Here is an 18,847-nt window from a genome sequence, read left to right on the forward strand (position 1 = left end):
GTTTGTAGAAATAGTTTTCTTACCTGAGCAACAGGTCAAAGTGCAAACTGAGAGTCTGAGTCCATCAGGCTGTGACCAATGACACCAGCTATGTGTGTGTTAAGCATCGAGCGTGGCCCCAATTCTGCTGTCCTGGTCCTGATCTAACCAGCTCTGAATATTTTTTTTGTCACTCAGGTCATTTCAGTAGGAACCTAATTTATCGATCATACTTTACCACCTTGTGTGGCCAGCAATGCTTTAGAAAAAAAATGCCAGGCAAGTTTTGAAATCTAACAACTTTCCCTTAATGCTTTAATGGAACATGAACATTGCAGGCAACACGAGCATTTGATATCCATCCCTAATTGCCTTTGAGGATAATTGGGAATCAGCACCATCATTGTGAATCTGGAGTGACTATGTAGTGTCATCACTAAACTGTTAATCCCGACCCTCAGGTAACATTCTGTCAATTGTCAGGACAAGCCCACCATTGTCCTTTAGGGAAGGAAATCTGCCATCCTTACCTGGTCTGGCCTACAGGTGACCCCTAGATTCACAGAAACATTTGTTGACTCAATGCATCTCAACTAGGCTCAGGCAGCAAGTGCTGTTCTAACCAGTGACACCCACTTCCCTTGAGTGAACGGAATCAAAGTCCCTTAGTGAACCAGATGGGTTTGTGCAACAGTCGGTGATGTCACTGTTATGGAGATTCATACCAAGTTTCAGGTTCAGATTCAAGTTTTTCTTCTGATTCATGAAATCTGTTGACTGAGTTTGAATTCTACCTGCTGACATGGGTTTTGAATTCCCATCTCCAGGGCCCTACCTGGGACCCCTGGGTTTCTCATCATCTGTACCTCTGTACCTTTGAACAGTTGTAATGCATGGGTAAATAGCAGCCAAACTGCACAGCAAGATCCCATGGGTGATTGGAGGGGGCGTGAGTAGGGAGATATGGGACAGAGGTGGGGAATATGAGATTAGGACAATTAAACGTGAAAACTATAGGAACTGGTTACACCAAGAAACTTGTGCCCATGTTGTAAAGAGGTAATCGAATCACCAGCCACGTACAAAGCACTATCTATTGGTCACCCTTCCCTTTCTAACAGTATCGTGTGTATCTCCAAAGAAATGCCCTGTTTCAAGAAGGCAGCTCACCACAAGCATGTCTGAGACAATTAGGGTTGGATGATAAATACGAAGCTAGCCAGTGATTCTCATATCCCCCAAATAAAGTTTTAAGAAAGGGGGGTTAATTCAAAGCAAAAACTGCGCAAGGAAATGCTTAATAGCCTTAACAGCATGAATATAATCAAAGCTTCTGAGCAAATGAGTGACAAATTATTCAAGGACAGAGATACTTAATAATCAAGCAGCAAATGTTGCACAGGAGGTTCAGTGTATTCCTATATTAGCAGGAATGTAGTTAGTGGATTCACAATAGAGGTAACCAGAAGCTAAGCTTATATAAGTTAATGCAACAGTAATTCCCAGGAGCCACGAGTAGCCAGTCTCCCCACCCCCCACCCACTGTCTCACTCTCTCTCCCTCTTTCTCACTGTCTCACTCCCTCTCACTGTCTCACTCTCTCTCCCTTCTCTCACTATCTCACTCTCTCTCACTGTCTCACTCTCTCTCCCTTCTCTCACTATCTCACTCCCTCTCACTCTCTTACTGTCCCATTCACTCTCTCTCTTTCTCTCACTGTCTCACTCTCTCTCTCTCTCTCTCTCTCTCTTTCTCTCAGTCAGTATGTGTGATTAACAGCATCAGAGCTTACATGATCTCACCTGGTTAAGCAGCTTCCTTCAGTTAATGTTCTTTTCCTGGGATATGGCTGTTAGCTTCTGTCCTCTTGACTCGATGGGAATCTTTACGATGGGGTTTCCCTGTTTCATTTTGACTCGGAGTGTGCCCACTTTATAGGGAAGTGTCAATAATTAAACCCAGTTCCCCTCTCACCGTACCCAATCGCGAACCAGTCACAGTACAGCCCATGTGGGAGGTGGTAACATCATGGTAATGCCACTGGTGCAATTAATGCTCTGCTGATATATGACCATGAGGGATGGGTAATAAACGGTGGCCCAACCAACAACACCCACCGACATCCACATTCCAGGGAGGTCTTATGGTACAGTGGGTATTGCCCTTTTCTCTGGTTTAGAAGCCTCTGGGTTCACGTCTCACCTTAGTGTTTGCCGCCCATAGGGACCATGTTATTATACAGCCAGACACATTGACTATTGGTCTATAAATCCTTGCAATGCACCTGAAGTGTGCCGGAAGGCTGGGACCATTTTCCAGCCAGGTGGAAGCATATATAGCTACAGTACTGCAGCCTCCCTGTGTTAAACAGAAAACTCTACAGGCTGGTTCTTAACCCAGTGTCATCCTCTTTTTGAGAATCTATCATGTACTCCTCCCTAGGTTTTCAGAACAGTCAAAATATATCTGATTAAGAACAATGTTTTGTGTACATATTAAACTCACATGCAGAACTGCCTCTTGGCTGCAGAGTGTGATTCACAATGTTTAACTAGGCTGTTGTGAGCAACAAGGGATTGTATTGTCTCTATCCCTTTGGGCATAGGGACAATATAGTATATTGCAGAGTGACTGTCTCATTACTGTGTCATCATTGTTTCCATACTTATATGATATGCACTTATGCATTTCCCAATTTTTAAGCTAAGTGTGTACTCCCCAGACAAGTACTTATGATAACGTTTCTTATTAAATTTTGCTTCATCAGAAAAAAAGCTACCGAAAGTAAAAGCATCCCCTGGGTGTGTGTTTTCGCTGGTAGCATTGAGGGAGTTGGTGAATGAGTGCTAAACTGTCCAGTTAAATGCGTTATGAAATTGCCAGAGCCATACTGGGGTATTCTGACTCTCAGAACATGGGAACGTAGCAACAAATCAAATAGTTACTTTTCAGTTCCCTGCTTTAGGAATGTCTATTACACATCAATTGTTGTAGTCATTCTGACTGCACTGAGGAATTTTAAGCATTTTTTTTTCCTGGACAGATCAATATCACTGTGTCAGTGCAGTTATTCAACCTTATAAAATAAGTTTGCAGTTATAAAATAAGTTTGAAAAACTTATTTTACTTTTGCTGAGTTCCTACAAAGTTCTGCTGATAAGATCGAACATCTGCTTTGTTTATTGGATTAAAATAAACTCTACTGGTGTGGAGCTTTGTCCCTTTCTATTTGTCAGCCCTTGTAATAGATCCTGCAGAGAGTCAATTCATATTGAATCAGATGTCTGGAAATTTATTAACATACTGTGCACACCACTCTGACAGCTTGGACTTACATATACAGTTTGGGTTATATGCTTATGTAAATGACTATTACATGACTTGCACAGTTAATTGGATAACTATTGAACTGACTAGCTGGCTAGCTGCTGAGAGATTAATGACTGGCTGAGTGCTAACTGAATATGCGGAGGATACATTGGCGATTTTTCATGCTGCAAACCCACATGATGTTGCCTGGCACATTTCATGGTCTAATACCTTTCTCAGATCTGTGCAATAAAACAACTCCTGTTTAATGTGGAGCTCATCCCAAAACCCTGCTGGCCATATCCTAACGAACATCAAATTTCAGATCAACCTAATACTTTGTGATTAACATTAGCACCCAGGCTGACAATTATCACTTCTTTATATTTATTTTTCTTTTCAAGTCCCTTTGAAGCCTTGAACACATCAGATTCTCATCTCTTGTGCATCTTCAATAATAACCTCCTCACTGTTTGTAGCGTCTCTTTCCTAGGCGAAAGAGAGGACTGCAGATGCTGGAGATCAGAGTCGAGAGTGTGGTGCTGGAAAAGCACAGCAGGTCAGGCAGCATCCGAGGAGCAGGAGAATCGAGGTTTCAGGCATAAGCCCCTCAACAGGGTGCCTGAAACATCGACTGTTCTGCTCCTCGGATGCTTCCTGACCTGCTGTGCTTTTCCAGCACCTCTTTCCTACTTTCAATCACGTATTGTAAACTTACTCTTTGATCAAGCTTTCACATTGCAGCTGACTTCCTGAAAACTGTGACCTTAAATGAAAAGACAGCTCATTTCTAAAGAGGCCTTTCTTATCAGAAATAAATATTACACTTGTAACCTTGAAACTGAAAGATGCAACATAGAGTCATAGAGATGAACACCACGGAAACAGACCCTACAATCCAACTCCTCCATGTTGACCAGATATCCTAACCCAATCTAGTCCCATTTGTCAGCACTTGGCCCATATCCCTTCCTGTTCATATACCCATCCAGCTGCCTTTTAAATGCTGTGATTGTACCAACCTCCACCACATGAAATGCCTAACTCCTATGTTGGAAAATGAAATCACTTCAAATAAAATGCATTTCACCAAAAAGGACAGTGTAACATTGCACCTGCAGTGCCTTCAGTGCAACACTGTGAGAGTGGAACCTGGGGAAGGGGGCAGTGTTCCTGGGGGGTGGTGGGAGGTCTGCATGGGGTAAGGGAGGAGCCTTTTGTTCACTGACATCTGGGCACCCCCCCCACGGTTCCAGGAGCCTTTGTGACTCCTGCCTGAGTTAACATTTATTGGGAGGGGACTGCCCCTTTCCTTCCCTTCCCCCTGACCCACTGTGGGGTCTGGAGTGTCCTCCCTTGACTTTGGGCAGTGCTGCTGATACAGGACTTCAATCTTCTGACCAGACAGCGGGTCAGAACCTCAGCAGACACTGTTTAAGGAAACCCACAGGTTCCCAGCCCAGCTCACTCAACCTTTGGGTGTTCTGCAAAGGTTCTTGCGTCATTCTGACCTCCCAGGAACAGCAGCAGTTTCCAGTTCAAAATCTCCTGACTACTAACTGATGGGAACAGGTTCGTTTTCTGGCTTGGGTAGATTGTGGCTGGTGATTGAGTTGGTCGTTAAGACAGAGGAACAAGAGAAGGCCCCCATTTAGCTCATTGAGCTTGTCTCATCACCCTGGATTCCTTTACTAATTAAAAATCTGTCCTTCTCAGCCTTGAATGTATTAATGACCCCCGTCTCTGCACTCAACTCCGGGAAAGAATTGCGTAGATTCCCAACACTCTGAAAGAAGAAATTCTTCCTCATCTCTGTCTAAAATGTGTAACCCCTTATTCTGAGATGATGCTATCCGATCCTAAGCTCTCCCAAAAGGGGAAACAACATCTCTGCATCGATGCTGTCAAGTCCTTTCAGAACCTTGTATGCTTCAATAGGGTCACCTCTCATTTTTCAAAATTCCAATGAGTACAGACTCAATGGCTCAACCTCTCCTCATAAGACAATCCCTCCTTACCCAGTATCAAGCTAGTGAACCTTCTCTGAACTGCTTCCAATGCTAGTCCATCTTTCCTTCAATAAGGGGCCCAAAGTTGTTCACAATATTCCAATTTTGCTCTGACTACAGCTTTTAGTTTTAGGAAGACCTCCCTACTTTTATAATCCATTCCCAATGAAACAAAGGTCAATATTCCATTTAACTTCCCTATTACTTTTACTTGGATGCTGGGTTTTTTTTTAAAGAAAGTTCACAATCTGGGTGCTCCATACCTGTCTAAATAAAAGCTTGCACAGAGTTGGAGTGAGCGTGGGTTACAGATATTAACGTATTCAGGAATTGACACACAGCCGCCGTTGATATTCTAGAATGTGCTGTAATTTCAATGGATGTTTGCTGAGAGTTGCGGAATGAAAATTCATGAGCATTTCATAGACATTCGGGACTGCTTCATAATCATTTCATCAAGGTGCCCCTGTATGTCAGAGACCATGGTCTGAAATCCTGATCAGACAGACTGCATTTCATACAGACTCGAGGTGTAGATATTATGAATAGTGCAGGCAGTCATTAGAAACACCGCACTGCAGAATTTCACCAAGACTCCTTCAATAGCACCTTCCAAATCCATGACCTCTGCCACTAAGAGAGATAAAGGGCTAGCAGATATATCGGAACTCCATCACCTGCAAGTTCCCCTCCTAGTCACAGTCTTCATCCTGACTTGGAAATATATCACCTTGCCTTTGCTAGATCTAAATTCTGGAATTCTCTCCCTAACTGCACTATGGAGATTCTTACACCACATGGGCTCCAGTGATTTAAAGAGGCAGCTCATCGCCATCTTTCTCAAGGGCAATTCGGGATGGGGATGTGGAGTCCACATTCCCTGAATAAACAAAACAATCATATCCTGTGCACATTTATTTTTCAATACTTTGTAATGCCATCCAATGCGAGGACTGAGTGCATATAGTTGTTAGGTAAGAAAGACCAAATTTTAATTTTGTTCAAATTTATTTCAGTTTGTACTTGACGATAAATAGACATCTGCAGGTTAAATTCTGCAGTTACCAGCCTTAAACAGGATATTAACAGCTTAATTTATAATGAGCCATCACTGGACCCTCAATAGATGAGTCAGATAAGCCTTTGTGTTATGAATCAACTTATAACCAGCCAACTTAGTGTGACTAAATTTATTAGTTCAGAGAGGAGAGGCAATGTTTTATGTCAGGGAATATGGAAATGAAATGCAGTGCTGCCTATAGCCATGTACTTTTATGATACATACTGATGGTTTTTCCAATTCCGAAGCTAAGTGTGTACTCCCCAGACCATTACTTACAACAATGATTCTTATTATATTTTGCTTCATCAGAAAAAAAGCTCCTCAAAGTGGAAGCATCCCCCGGGTGTGTGGTTTAAATAGTGAAACTGGTAGCATTGAGGGAGTTGGTGAATGAGTGCTAAACTGTTCAGTTAAATGCGTTATGAAATTACCGGAGCCGTACTGGGGCATTCTGGCTCTCAGGGAACTTGAGAACGTAGCAACAAATCAAATAGTTACTTTTCACTTCCCTGTTTTGGAAACGTTTATTATGCATCAATTGCTGTGATCATCCTGACCACACTGAGAAATTTCTCTGTGTTTTCTCTGGACAGATCAATATCACTGTGTCAGTGCAATGAAGGAGCGGTCAGGGGAACTTGCAGGGGATGGTGTTCCCATATATCTGCTGCCCTTATCCTTCTAGATGGAATAAGTTGTGGGTTTGGAAGGTGCTATTGAAGACTATTGAATGGATTGCAAAAGAAGGATAACTGTATCATCTCTGACTACTTAATGTAGAATAATAGCCTGGAATGTAATGATGGAGGAACTGTTAGAATCTGCTGGCATTACAGCTATTGAACTGACACCAGCTTCTGATGTCCGTGTATCTGTGACTCAACAAGAAAACCCAATAGTTGCTGCAAGTGATTCTCTGCTCTTGATGGCGGAGGGGGGAGGGGGCCCTGCTGATGATTCTGCAGAGTTAAATCTTGAGTAATCACTCGAATGAATGTGAATTTTCACTAATCACTGTTAGTGTTGCCGCAAAACCCTTCAATACAATTATTGTGTGATAGCCCAGTGGAACTTAATTTAAATTGGTGGAATGTCAATTTCTCTGCTATGATAAAAACATGAAAATTTTTAAATGAATGCTTCCTTTAAACCTTCTCCATGATGTTTCAGTTTCTACTTAAATTCTGCATATATGTCCCAATGCTTATATACACCATTCTCTGTAAAATGCTTTAAAAGCAGAGGATAATCAGTACTTTTTAATTTCCTGGAATACTCTCTGTGAGGATTCCTCTATGTGATTGGCTTCCTCCTGCATCCAAACCTTGGATTCCCTGTACTGATGATCTTTTGGCACATGTCAAATCTGTTCTATTCACTTACCTGGTTCATGGTTTCTCTGTGTTGGCAGAACCACTGACAGAAGATGGTTTTAGTGAAATGTTACTCATGGCCCACCACTTATTAGATGGGAGGCCATCTTCAGTCCATAATGGATGACAGCGCCCCTTTGGCTAGGAACTGGCAAATGAATCACCAATATGTTTCCAATTCAGGATGGTATGCCTGACTGTGAATTAAATGTGGCACAATTTCTCTCATCTGATGCAATAACACCTGATTTAGTAGGTTCATGAATATAAATGTGCTTCTGTTAGTGCATTAAGCTTATAGATGAAAACATGTTTTCAGTAATTGCTTTAAGTACCTCAAACTGGCAGTAAATTAACTCTTGACCCTGATTGCTTAGTGTAGGTAATACTGTTGACATGACGTGGTCCATAATGTCCAGTATAACAGATGAATGGCCCAAAGGAGCACGAATCAATCAATGAATGGCCTAATTATTTAAAGATAGGTTTTTAATTTGAGCATATGTTCACTTTATCATTTGGAAATGTAAAGTGCCAGTACAAAATGAAGGATGATGCATAAGGTTAAGATTATTGATCAGTTGAAGATGTAACAGAGCTCTTAACAATGCATTTGGTTTTGTGTAGATATCCCAAGTGTCCTTTAATACTATACATTGGGGGTTAGAGGACAGAAGTCCGCTGTAACTCGAATGTAGCATCCACTTTGCTGACCGTAAAATATGTGTAACATGGATCAGTTCGACGGGATAGAGAATGCATGAACATCTAAATTTGGTCAGACTCAGGAGAAGACCATTTGGCCCCTTGAACCTAGTCTATTGTTTGATAAGATCAGGGATGATCTGATTGTGACCTCAAATCCATGTTCCTATGTAGCACCAATAACCTTTGAACACCCTCCCCCCCCCCCTTTGTTAATCAATAATCTGTTGGCCTCAATGTTCAATGGCTACTGTTCTCTGGGGAAAAGAGTTCCACCAGCTCATAACCCTCTGAGAAAGTCAACTTGTCTCACCTTCACTGCTGTCCACAAGTTTCAGCCTCTCCCACAAGAGGGAGCATCCTCATAGCATCCACTCTGCCAAGTCCCCTCAGGATAGTAATGTGCATTACATAGGGAGCACACACTCACTTCTGTACTAGAGTATACATAACAATAAAATCTAATTCTAATTCATTTGAGCCACAGCCAGATTGGGGTTGGAGTTTATGGGTAAGTATCTTGCCCACCCAAATCGATTCAGGGTGAGGTTGGCTAATAGGGTTGCCCAAATTCAAAAGTGTACACTAGCTCTGACTGGCATTGACCAGTCTCATCAAAAACATTAATGGCATTCCTCACATCAATATGCCACACAAACTTTTGTGGAGTCCGTGCAGCTGCAATGGTTCTCCTAGATCTGAAACAAAAGAAAATCTCTGTAAACCGTTGTCAGCTCTAGGACATCTCACTGTCCTCCCACGCCCACTCTCTCTGGTCTCTGGGCCCAGTGATAGGGTGAGGTGGTGGACCTGATGGACAAAGCTGTGCTGTGTTGGCTGATGGGTGCCTGTCACCAGCCTGCTGTGTCCTGACAAGACATGGGGCAATTTTACCTGGAGCCATTAGCCACTACATTACATAAGGTCACAGGAAATCAGAGGGGGTCAGCCATTTCATCCATCACGTGTGCTCTGCTATTCAATCGGATCTGATTGTGGCCTTAACGTCATGGTCCTTCCTGACCTCCAATAGTCCTTGCCGATTAGAAGTCTAAATATGCCTTGACTATAAGCAATGACCCAGCTTTCTTACTTCCTGAGCCAACATAGACTGTACTGGTCAGGAAGTGCCTGTGTGACATCCTCACATTGCTAGATAAATGCACATCCTTCCCTTCCATTCTTCACCCAGTGAGTGTCCTGCTCCAGTGAAGTTTGTTTCCTCTTACTTCATGTACTCTCAACTGAAACCAACCATTTCGATGGTCATTGCACTTGTATTCAATTAATAGACTAGTCACCTTGTTATGGTGAACTGGTGGGTAGTTGGAGCTGAGTGGCTTACTTTTGTCCCTGTTTCTTACGTTCTCATGTTTAGTGAAAGTAGTCAGCGCAATGTGTGGAAGGCATATATTGTCTGAACATAGAGTTAAACAACAGAGAATGGGGGCATTCAGTCAATCGAGCCTGGACTAGCTCTGTTGAAGAACAATCCAGTTAGTCTCAGACCTCTTACTCTGCGTCTATCTCCTTGCCAACGTTTCTTTTTTAAAAATGATTCCCGATTTCTTTCTGAAAGCTGCTATAGAGGTGCTTCTGAACAGGCAATGCCATGTATTCCTCAGGGGATATCACAATTCAAGGTTAATGTTGAGATTTGCAAATGGACACAGAGAACAAAGTTACAGATTCCTGGGATTTGAGCTGATGTTTCAGTGGTCATGTTTTAGGGGTAGAGGTTTGGACAATGACAGCTATCCTTTGCTATCTGTTGGGGCAGTTAGCCATCTATTATGGTGTAGGCGAAAGTGGGTACTGCAGATGCTGGAGATTAGAGTCAAGATTAGAGTGGTGCTGGAAAAGCACAGCAGGTCAGGCAGCATCTGAGGAGCAGGAGAATTGACATTTCAGGCATATGGCCTGATGAAAGGCTTATGCCCGAAACGTCAATTTTCCTGCTCCTCGGATGCTGCCTGACCTGCTGTGCTTTTTCAGCACCACTCTGATCTATTATGGTGTGTTTTAATGCTGTATAACTCCAAAGTAAATTTTTCTTTCTCTGATTTCTTGCTCTTATGGATTATCCATCTCAGTACATTCTAAATATCAGAGCAAACAGCTCTAGGACAAAGAATTTTAGAGGTGACTTACCAATTCTGCTTTATACATTAATATTGATGAAGCTTGAAGCCAAATTTGAACTATATCCAGAACCTCTGACGCTACTGAACAGGAGTGGTGTGTCTTCTCAGCTGCTCACTTCCATATTTTAGGGTATAACACTCCTGCTCCACAGGAAAACCAAAAACAAATTTAATTCATCACTCATCCCAACCCCTCTGTCACTCAGTTCCTGTAAAGTGGGTATTTTACGTTTGACTCTGTTGTTAGAGGCATTTTGTTTTGATTCACCAGTTGAGGGTGTCACTCGCCAGGACCTGCATGTATTGCCCCATTGTTAACAGCTAGCCACATTGCTATGGTTCTGGAGTCACATCTAGGTCAAACCAAGTCGTTTCCTTCCATAAAGGGCATATTTGTGAACCAGATGGGTTTTCCCCAACATGAAATTTATGACCATCATTCCCGATTTTTTAAAAATTTGAATTCCACCATCTGCCATGGCAGGATTGAACCCCAGAACATTACCTGAGGTTTCTGGATTAACAGTCCAGCGATGATACCACTCGGCTATCACCTCCCCCACTTCGGGCAGAGAAGACTTGTGTTCACTTAGTCATTCTCTTTTGGATTTCTGCTTTTTCATACCGAGATATTTTTTAAAAAGTTACAAAGCTATCTGACTTATTAGGCAGAGTAAATTCCTACACTCGGTATCACAGTGAAAGAAAGAGCTTGTAGAATATATTTTTTGACAATGTCGTAGGTTCATGTCATTCTTTTTCTTGGTGAATTTTCTCAGCTTTCACTTTTTAACTTGTTGCTTCTTTACACAGTGAGTAATTCCTCAGCGGTTCATTGGTGCTGGTTGACTGGGTTGGTACCACAAACTAAAATATCCGCATTTGGACAGTGTTACTGTGCCAGCTGCTGAAATGAAATCCTGGCAATGGAAAGCTTATCAATAGAAACCACCCAGAGATGGGTCTCAGAGATTTCCCGTGCTGGGGGCGTGGTGATTTCCTTTGGAAGCTTTCTCCATTGTGGGAGTGTTCTTGGGAACAGCGATTGTTGAACCAGCCTTGGAAGTACTTGGTCCTTGTAATTTTTGTGGGTGGTTGCTTTGTACTTGCTCATTGCACATGTGTTTTTATCAATTTCTAATGTTACTAACACAGAGAATGCTGGAGGAACTCTGCAGGTCTGGCAGCAAGGGTGGAGACAGGAACAGAGGTCATGTTTCAAGTCCAGTGACTCTTCTTCAGAAATGTTCTGGAGGTGGGACTTGATTCCAGCCCTCCTGGTTCAGAGGCAGAGATCTTAGCCCTCCCTTGCTATGTTTAATCCAGCAAAATCATGAGACGATTAGATAAGGTGAATAACTAAGGTCTTTTTCCCAGGTTAGGGGATTTCAAAACTAGAGGGCATAGGTTTAGGGTGAGAGGGGAAAGATTTAAAAGGGACCTAATGGGCAATATTTTCATGCAGAGGGTGGTGTGAGTATGGAACGAGCTGCCAAAGGAAGTGGTGGAGGCTGGTACAATTACAACATTTAAAAGACAGAGTACTTGGATAGGAAAGGTTTAGAGTGTTATAGACCAAACGCAAGAAAATGGGATTAGTTTAGTTTGGGAAACCTGGTCAGCATGGACAAGTTGGGCCGAAGGGTCTGTTTCCGCGCTGTTTGACTCTTATAACTTGCAGCTCCAAAGCAAGGACATTACCACTCTATCATCAGACCCTGCAGGTACTCTTGTCTCTTTCAATCTGTTCAGAGATGTTATTACACACCTTTGCAGTAGGTAGAACTTGAGTAGGTAGGCCTCCTGACCTAGAGCTAAGGATACTACCCTGCACCACACAAGCCCAAATAAAGAGCTCCTTAATCGACAATCACCTTTGATGAAACAATTAACAAAATTTATGTAATGGAGCATGGTCAGATTACTAATCACCCCGCCCTTTACTCTAGCTTTTTACTCACAATTACTATCCATTAAATGCCAATTTGTTGTTCACAGAATCCCTCCAGTGTGGTCATTCGAGTCCACATCAACCCTCCAAAGGGCATCCCACCCAGTTCCCCCCCACCCCCCCATAACCCTGCATTTCCCTTGGCTAACCCACCTAACCTGGATACTGTAACATGTAATATAGCATGGCCAATTACCGAACCTGCACAGCTTTGGACTGTGGCAGGAAACTGGAGCACCCAGAGGAAGTCCGCACAGACACAGGGAGAACATGCAAACTCCACACAGACAGCTGCCTGAGAAGGGAATTGAACTTGGGTTCCCAGCACTTTGAGGCAGCAGTGCTGACCACTGAGCCACAGTGCCAACTTGTTGTTGCTTGTGCATTGGTAATTTTGAACAATGTAATATTACTGTTTTATATTATGTTATCCACAATGCATCCTCTCATGACATGAATTGACCCAGATGTTTGATTTCCTCTCTGCCCAGGTTGACAGGACTGAGGTTATCCGGACATGCATCAACCCAATCTTCTCCAAAGTTTACACAGTGGATTTTTACTTTGAGGAGGTTCAGCGCCTGAGGTTTGAAGTGCACGATATTGGCAGCAATCACTTACACAATGGGGTGAAGGACAGTGAGATTCTCGGTGGGATGGAATGCACCCTTGGCCAGGTAAACATCCACCCATGGTCTGTTGCAAGTTTTTTGTGCGACTCTGAATGTAGCTTATTATAAACTCTGCCTTGACACTTCTTTTTTGATTTGACTTATTATTGTCACATGTATCTAGGTACAGTGAAAAATTTTGTTTTGCCTGCAGTAAAGGCGGATCATACCGTACAAAGTGCATGAGGTTAATAGGGCAGAGCCAGGAATACAATGGTACAGCTGCAGAGAAGATGCATAAACAGCAAGGTCAACGTTAAAGTTAAAATTAGTGAGGGTCATTCAGCAGTCTAATAACATCAGGGAAGAAGCTGTCCTTCAATCTGTTGGTACGTGTGTTTAAACTTTTGTATCTTCTGCCTGATGGAAGGGGAGGGAGGGGTCTTTGATGTTGTTGGCGGCAGCGAGAAGTGTAGTCAGATTCACTGGATGGAAGGTTAGCTTGTGCAATGGACTGGGCTGTGTACACAACTCTCAGTAGTTTCTTACACTCCTGGGCAGAGCAGTTGCTGTACCAGGCCGTGATGTATCTAGATTGAACGCTTTTTATGGTGCGTCTGTAAAAGTTGGTAAGAGACTCCCTCTGAGCTCTGAGGCTTGTGGGTAAAAGCTACACCCTAGAGAATTCACCCTATAACCTAGGCTGACATCAGCATGGTGGCTGTACTGAGGGAGTGCAGCATTGCTGGAGGTACCATCTTTTCAGATGAGAACGTTAATGTGTTGTCTTCCCTCTTCCCCATATGAATATCCTGATAATTTCCTCATAACTAAACCATTCACATTTCACACCATACCTGCTGGGTCCACTGCTTTTCATCATCTACATAAATGAATTGGATGTGAACATAGGAAGTATAGTTAGGAAGTTTGCAGATGACACCAAAATTGGACGTGTTTTGGACAGCGAAGAAGGTTACCTCAGAGTACAATGGGATTTAATCAGAGGGGCCAATGGGCTAAGAAGTGGCAGATGGAATTTAGATAAGTTAAGTGTGAAGTGCATCTTTTCAGAAAGGCAAATCAGAGCAAGACTTATACACTTAATGGTAAGGTCATGGGGAGTGTTGCTGAACAGAGAGACCTTGGAGTTCAGATTACTAGTTCCTTGAAAGTGGAGTGGAAGGTAGGTAGGATAGTGAAGAAGGTGTTTAGTATGCTTTCCTATGTTGGTCGGAGCATTGATTATAGGATTGTAGGTCATGTTGAGGCTGTACAGGACATTGGTTAGACCACTTTTGGAATATTATGTGCAATTCTGGTCTTCCTCCAATGGATGTTGTGAAAGCTGTTGTGAAACTTGAAACTGTTTAGAAAAGATTTACAAGGATGTTGCCAGGGTTTTGGGGGGTTTGAGCTACAGGGAGAGGCTGAACAGGCTGGGACTGTTTCCCCTGGAGCATCGGAGGCTGAGCGGTGACTTGACAGAGGTTTATAAAATCATGAGGGACATGGGTAGGATAAATAGACAAAGTCTTTTCCCTGGGGTGGGGGAGTCCAGAGCATAGGTTTAAGGTGAGAGGGAAAGATATATAAGGGACCTAAGGGGCGACTTTTTCATGCAGAAGATGGTGCGTGTACGGAATGAGCTGCCAGAGGAAGTGGTGGAGGCTGGTACAATTACAGCAATTAAAAGGCATCTGGATGGGTACATGAATAGGAAGGGTTTAGAGGGATATGGGCCAAGTACTGGCAAATGGGACCACATTTGAATGGGATATCTGGTCGGCATGGACAAGTTGGACCGAAGGGTCTGTTTCCATGCTATACATCTCTATGACTCTACTGCTATAACTCTGCATTCTTAAAGTTATTATTTTGCTGATTTCATTGTTTGCTATGAAGCCTGACTCAGTGTACCAACATCACTATTGGTTTTGTGCATGATCTTTTATTGACTATCAATGAGGAACGCTTTATCCAAGAAAAAACAAATCTAACAGGGACATTCATACCCCTTAAATGTGTCTGCAATTGTAACACTCTGTACAACGGGAATGACCAAGTACTGGCAAATGGGACTAGATTGGGTTAGGGTATCTGGTTAGCATGGATAAGTTGGACTGAAGGGTCTGTTTTTGTGCTGTGCATCTCTGTGACTCTATGATTCTTTGACCAGTCATATCAGAGACCCAACAGGAAGAAAGACTGGAGCGTCAATCTCTAACATCTGCTTTGATGTCTCATCTGAAAGAAGGTTCCTCTGGCAGTGCAGCACTCCCTCAGTCATGTTCCAAATGGTCAGCCTGGGTCCTGGAGAGAGATTTGAACCATTAAACCTTTAACTACAGAAAAGTATCAAATACCGAAAATAAACAAAGAGGAATAGTACGTTAATTCAGTCAGCAATGATGTTGAGGTTTGCCTCCTGACAGCATCCAGATTACTCTAACTGAGGTTTGTAAGGTGCTAAAGTAGATTGGTACCGTAGATGTAGAAACAATGTTTCCTCGTGTGAGCCAGTCTACAATGAGAAGTCATAGTTTTAGAATAAACAGAGAAGAGGAGGAATTACTTCACTCAAAGTGTCATGAACCTGTGGAACCCAATACCCCAGAGTGCGGTGGATGCTGGGACATTGAGTACATTTAAGGAGGAGATAGACAGATGATTAATTCAGGAAGCGGTCACTTGAACTGAAATGTTGACTCTGATTTCTCTCTCCACAGATGCTGCCAGACCTGCTGAGCTTTTCCAGCAATTTCTGCTTTTGTTTTTGATTTATAGCATCCGCAGTTCCTTCGATGTTTAGATGATTAATTAGTAATGGGTTGAAGGTAAATGGACAGTGGGAGGGAAAGTGGAATTAGGCCTGAGATGAGATCAGCCATGATCGTATTAAATGGCGAAACAGGCTCGAGGGGCTGAATGGCCTCCTCCTGCTCCCAGTTCTTCTGTAAAAGACATGAAGAATATTCTAGAGAGGTGGACAATGATTAGTGATGCATTCCATCTCATGGTGGCAGGAGAACATCATCTGCTTCGTGTATAATAGTTTCACTCATTAGCTGTTTGCCTAAATTGAATAGAAATGGAGAGTGACTTTCTTTTATTTTAATTCATCTCTTCAAGATCTTTCATGACTGTTCAAGATTCATATTTATCACCTGCACACCCAGACTCACTTCTGTAATAAGTGAAAAAGAAACATTCCCTGGCATTTCAACAAATCAGATAAATCATCCCTTTGATCAGACACTAAAATGACAATCTTCTCTGAGCTTTGAGATAATTATTTCGATTCTATTTTTATTTCACCTGGAAAAAGAAACACTGCTGCATTTTGTTTAAATAAAATGCATGTGATAAATATTCAGCCCTTACCTCAGTCAGTGCTGCTTTAGAAAATGGTCTGATATTAGGAAATTTCTAACCTGTGACATTGAAAGTGAATTTGTCGCTGTGTGAGCTTACTACAGACATGTACATTAGAAGCAGGACTGGGCCACTTAGTCCCTCAAGCCTGCTCTACCGTTTACTAATCATGGCCTCTCTCTTCCTATCGACCCTTCATACTCTTTGACTTTCTTGTCATTCGAGAATGTCTCTCTGGAAGAGAGGATTGTCTTTTCATGGCCAATCGCACCTTGGAGCTGTACCATTCACGATCGGAGACGGTTACAGAGAGTGGTGAACTCAGCCCGGACGCTCACAAGGGTCAACCTCCCATCTATAGAATCCATAGAACATAGAAAAATACAGCGCAGTACAGGCCCTTCGGCCCTCGATGTTGCGCCGATCCAAGCCCACCTAACCTACACTAGCCCACTAACCTCCATATGCCTATCCAATGCCTGTTTAAATGCCCATAAAGAGGGAGAGGCCACCACTGTTACTGGCAGGGCATTCCATGAACTCACGACTCGCTGAGTAAAGAATCTACCCCTAACATCTGTCCTATACCTACCACCTCTTAATTTAAATCTATGCCCCCTCATAATATCTGACTCCATACGTGGAAAAAGGTTCTCATGGTTAACCCTATCTAAACCTCTAATCATCTTGTACACTTCTATCAAGTCACCCCAAACCTTCTTTTCTCCAAAGAAAACAGCCCCAAGTGCCTCAGCCTTTCCTCATACAGGCCCGCTGTTAAGGAAAGGCCACTAGGGTTCTTTAAGATCCATCCCACCCTGGCAATGTTTTTCTACAACCTCTATCATCGGGGAGAAGGTACAGAAGCCTGAACCAACCTGTTTTGCAACAGTTTCTACTCATCTGTTGTTCGAATACTGAATGGACTCTTAACATTAGCCTGTAACTGTGTGTTTGTTTTTGCCGCTTACCTATTACGTACTATCTATGCTACTTAACTCGGTGATCTGCCTGTATTGCTCGCAAGACGAATCTTTTCACTGTGCCTTGGTACACGTGACAATAAATTCAATTCAATTCAATTCAAGACCCTTTCATTTACGGTGACCCCTAGTTTCTCCTTCAAGGGGGGATGGTCCTTTCAACATTCACTCCACCAGGTGTCCCTGGGATTTTGTGTGGTTCAATAATTCTATCAGGTAACTGGATGGCACTGTCCTGTGGGACAGACAATGGGAATCTGTGCTGGTGAACAGCCAACACAATGAAGAACTTCATTGCAACCACGCTCGCATGGGAAAGCTACATTCCTTCCCAGGCAACTCTCACCCTGACCATTCTTGGCCACTGGCATGGGCGATTATTCATGGGCTGGTTGACCAACCCCTTGGTTATTGATGCAGCACAGGGAGCGGCTAACTCCCCATAAGAATGATGTCAACATTAGAGTGGTGCTGGAAAAACACAGCAGGCCAGGCAGCATCCGAGGAGCAGGCCTGACCTGCTGTGCTTTTCCAGCACCACTCTAACCTTGACTCTGATCTCCAGCATCTGCAGTCCTCATTTTCACCTATGAGAATGATGAGCCCTTCCTTCAGTATAGATTTGAATAAAAGACACTTGCTGGCACTTATACATCTCCAAGTTCTTAGCTCCCTGATTCAAACATTGACATCAGAACATGGTCAATGTCCCAGTTAGCTGGCTGCAGTGGGTGTGTTGAGATGGCGGTGATTGAGAGTGTGTGGTTGGCTTGGCGATTCTATCAGAGCCGCAGCGTGCTGCCACAGCGTGTACTCTTCCTCCCAACATGGGCCCTCACTCTGGTATATCACTCTCATGCACCTCTCCTTCACACAGCTGGATAAAATATACACTGGGGAAAGCTATAGAACATTCCAGAATAGAAAAGTAAGGAGAGGATTGGAGGATTCACCTCACAGGTGCAATTTAACTATCATTGCCATAAGAGGGAGTGCAACAAAGTTTTCATGGGACTTTGTTCCTGGGCTATATGGGAGTGCTGTGTGAGGAGAGATCTAACCGAGTCTGTATTCTCTGGAGTTTTGGATGTAAGATTGAGATGAGGCAGGGTTTATTCTCTCAGAGGGAAATGAACATTTGTGACTCCCTCCCTCAGACCTCTGTGGTGGAAAAGCCACAGAGCATATGTCTACATACGAAACCACCAAGAGATATTTGGACAGTGCAGGAGAATGTTAGAGTAATGGGTCAGCCATGATCTCATCGAAAGGGAGAGTAGGCTCAATGGGCTGAATGGCCTGTGCCTTTTCTTGTGCATTCACAGGATGAGGGGGTCACTAGCTA

General features: G+C 43.1%; 1 protein-coding gene across 1 annotated transcript in view; it reads left to right on the top strand.

Annotated features, from left to right (window-relative positions):
* The window catches only part of LOC132832339 (copine-4), a 321,120-nt gene that overhangs the window by 124,943 nt on the left and 177,330 nt on the right, over positions 1-18,847 (top strand). The window contains exon 2 of the mRNA XM_060850268.1: positions 13,025-13,210. Coding sequence (XP_060706251.1) covers positions 13,025-13,210 — 186 coding nt within the window. The remainder of the gene's footprint in view (positions 1-13,024; positions 13,211-18,847) is intronic.

This window comes from Hemiscyllium ocellatum, chromosome 34, assembly GCF_020745735.1.
Source record: "Hemiscyllium ocellatum isolate sHemOce1 chromosome 34, sHemOce1.pat.X.cur, whole genome shotgun sequence".
NCBI lineage: Eukaryota > Metazoa > Chordata > Chondrichthyes > Orectolobiformes > Hemiscylliidae > Hemiscyllium > Hemiscyllium ocellatum.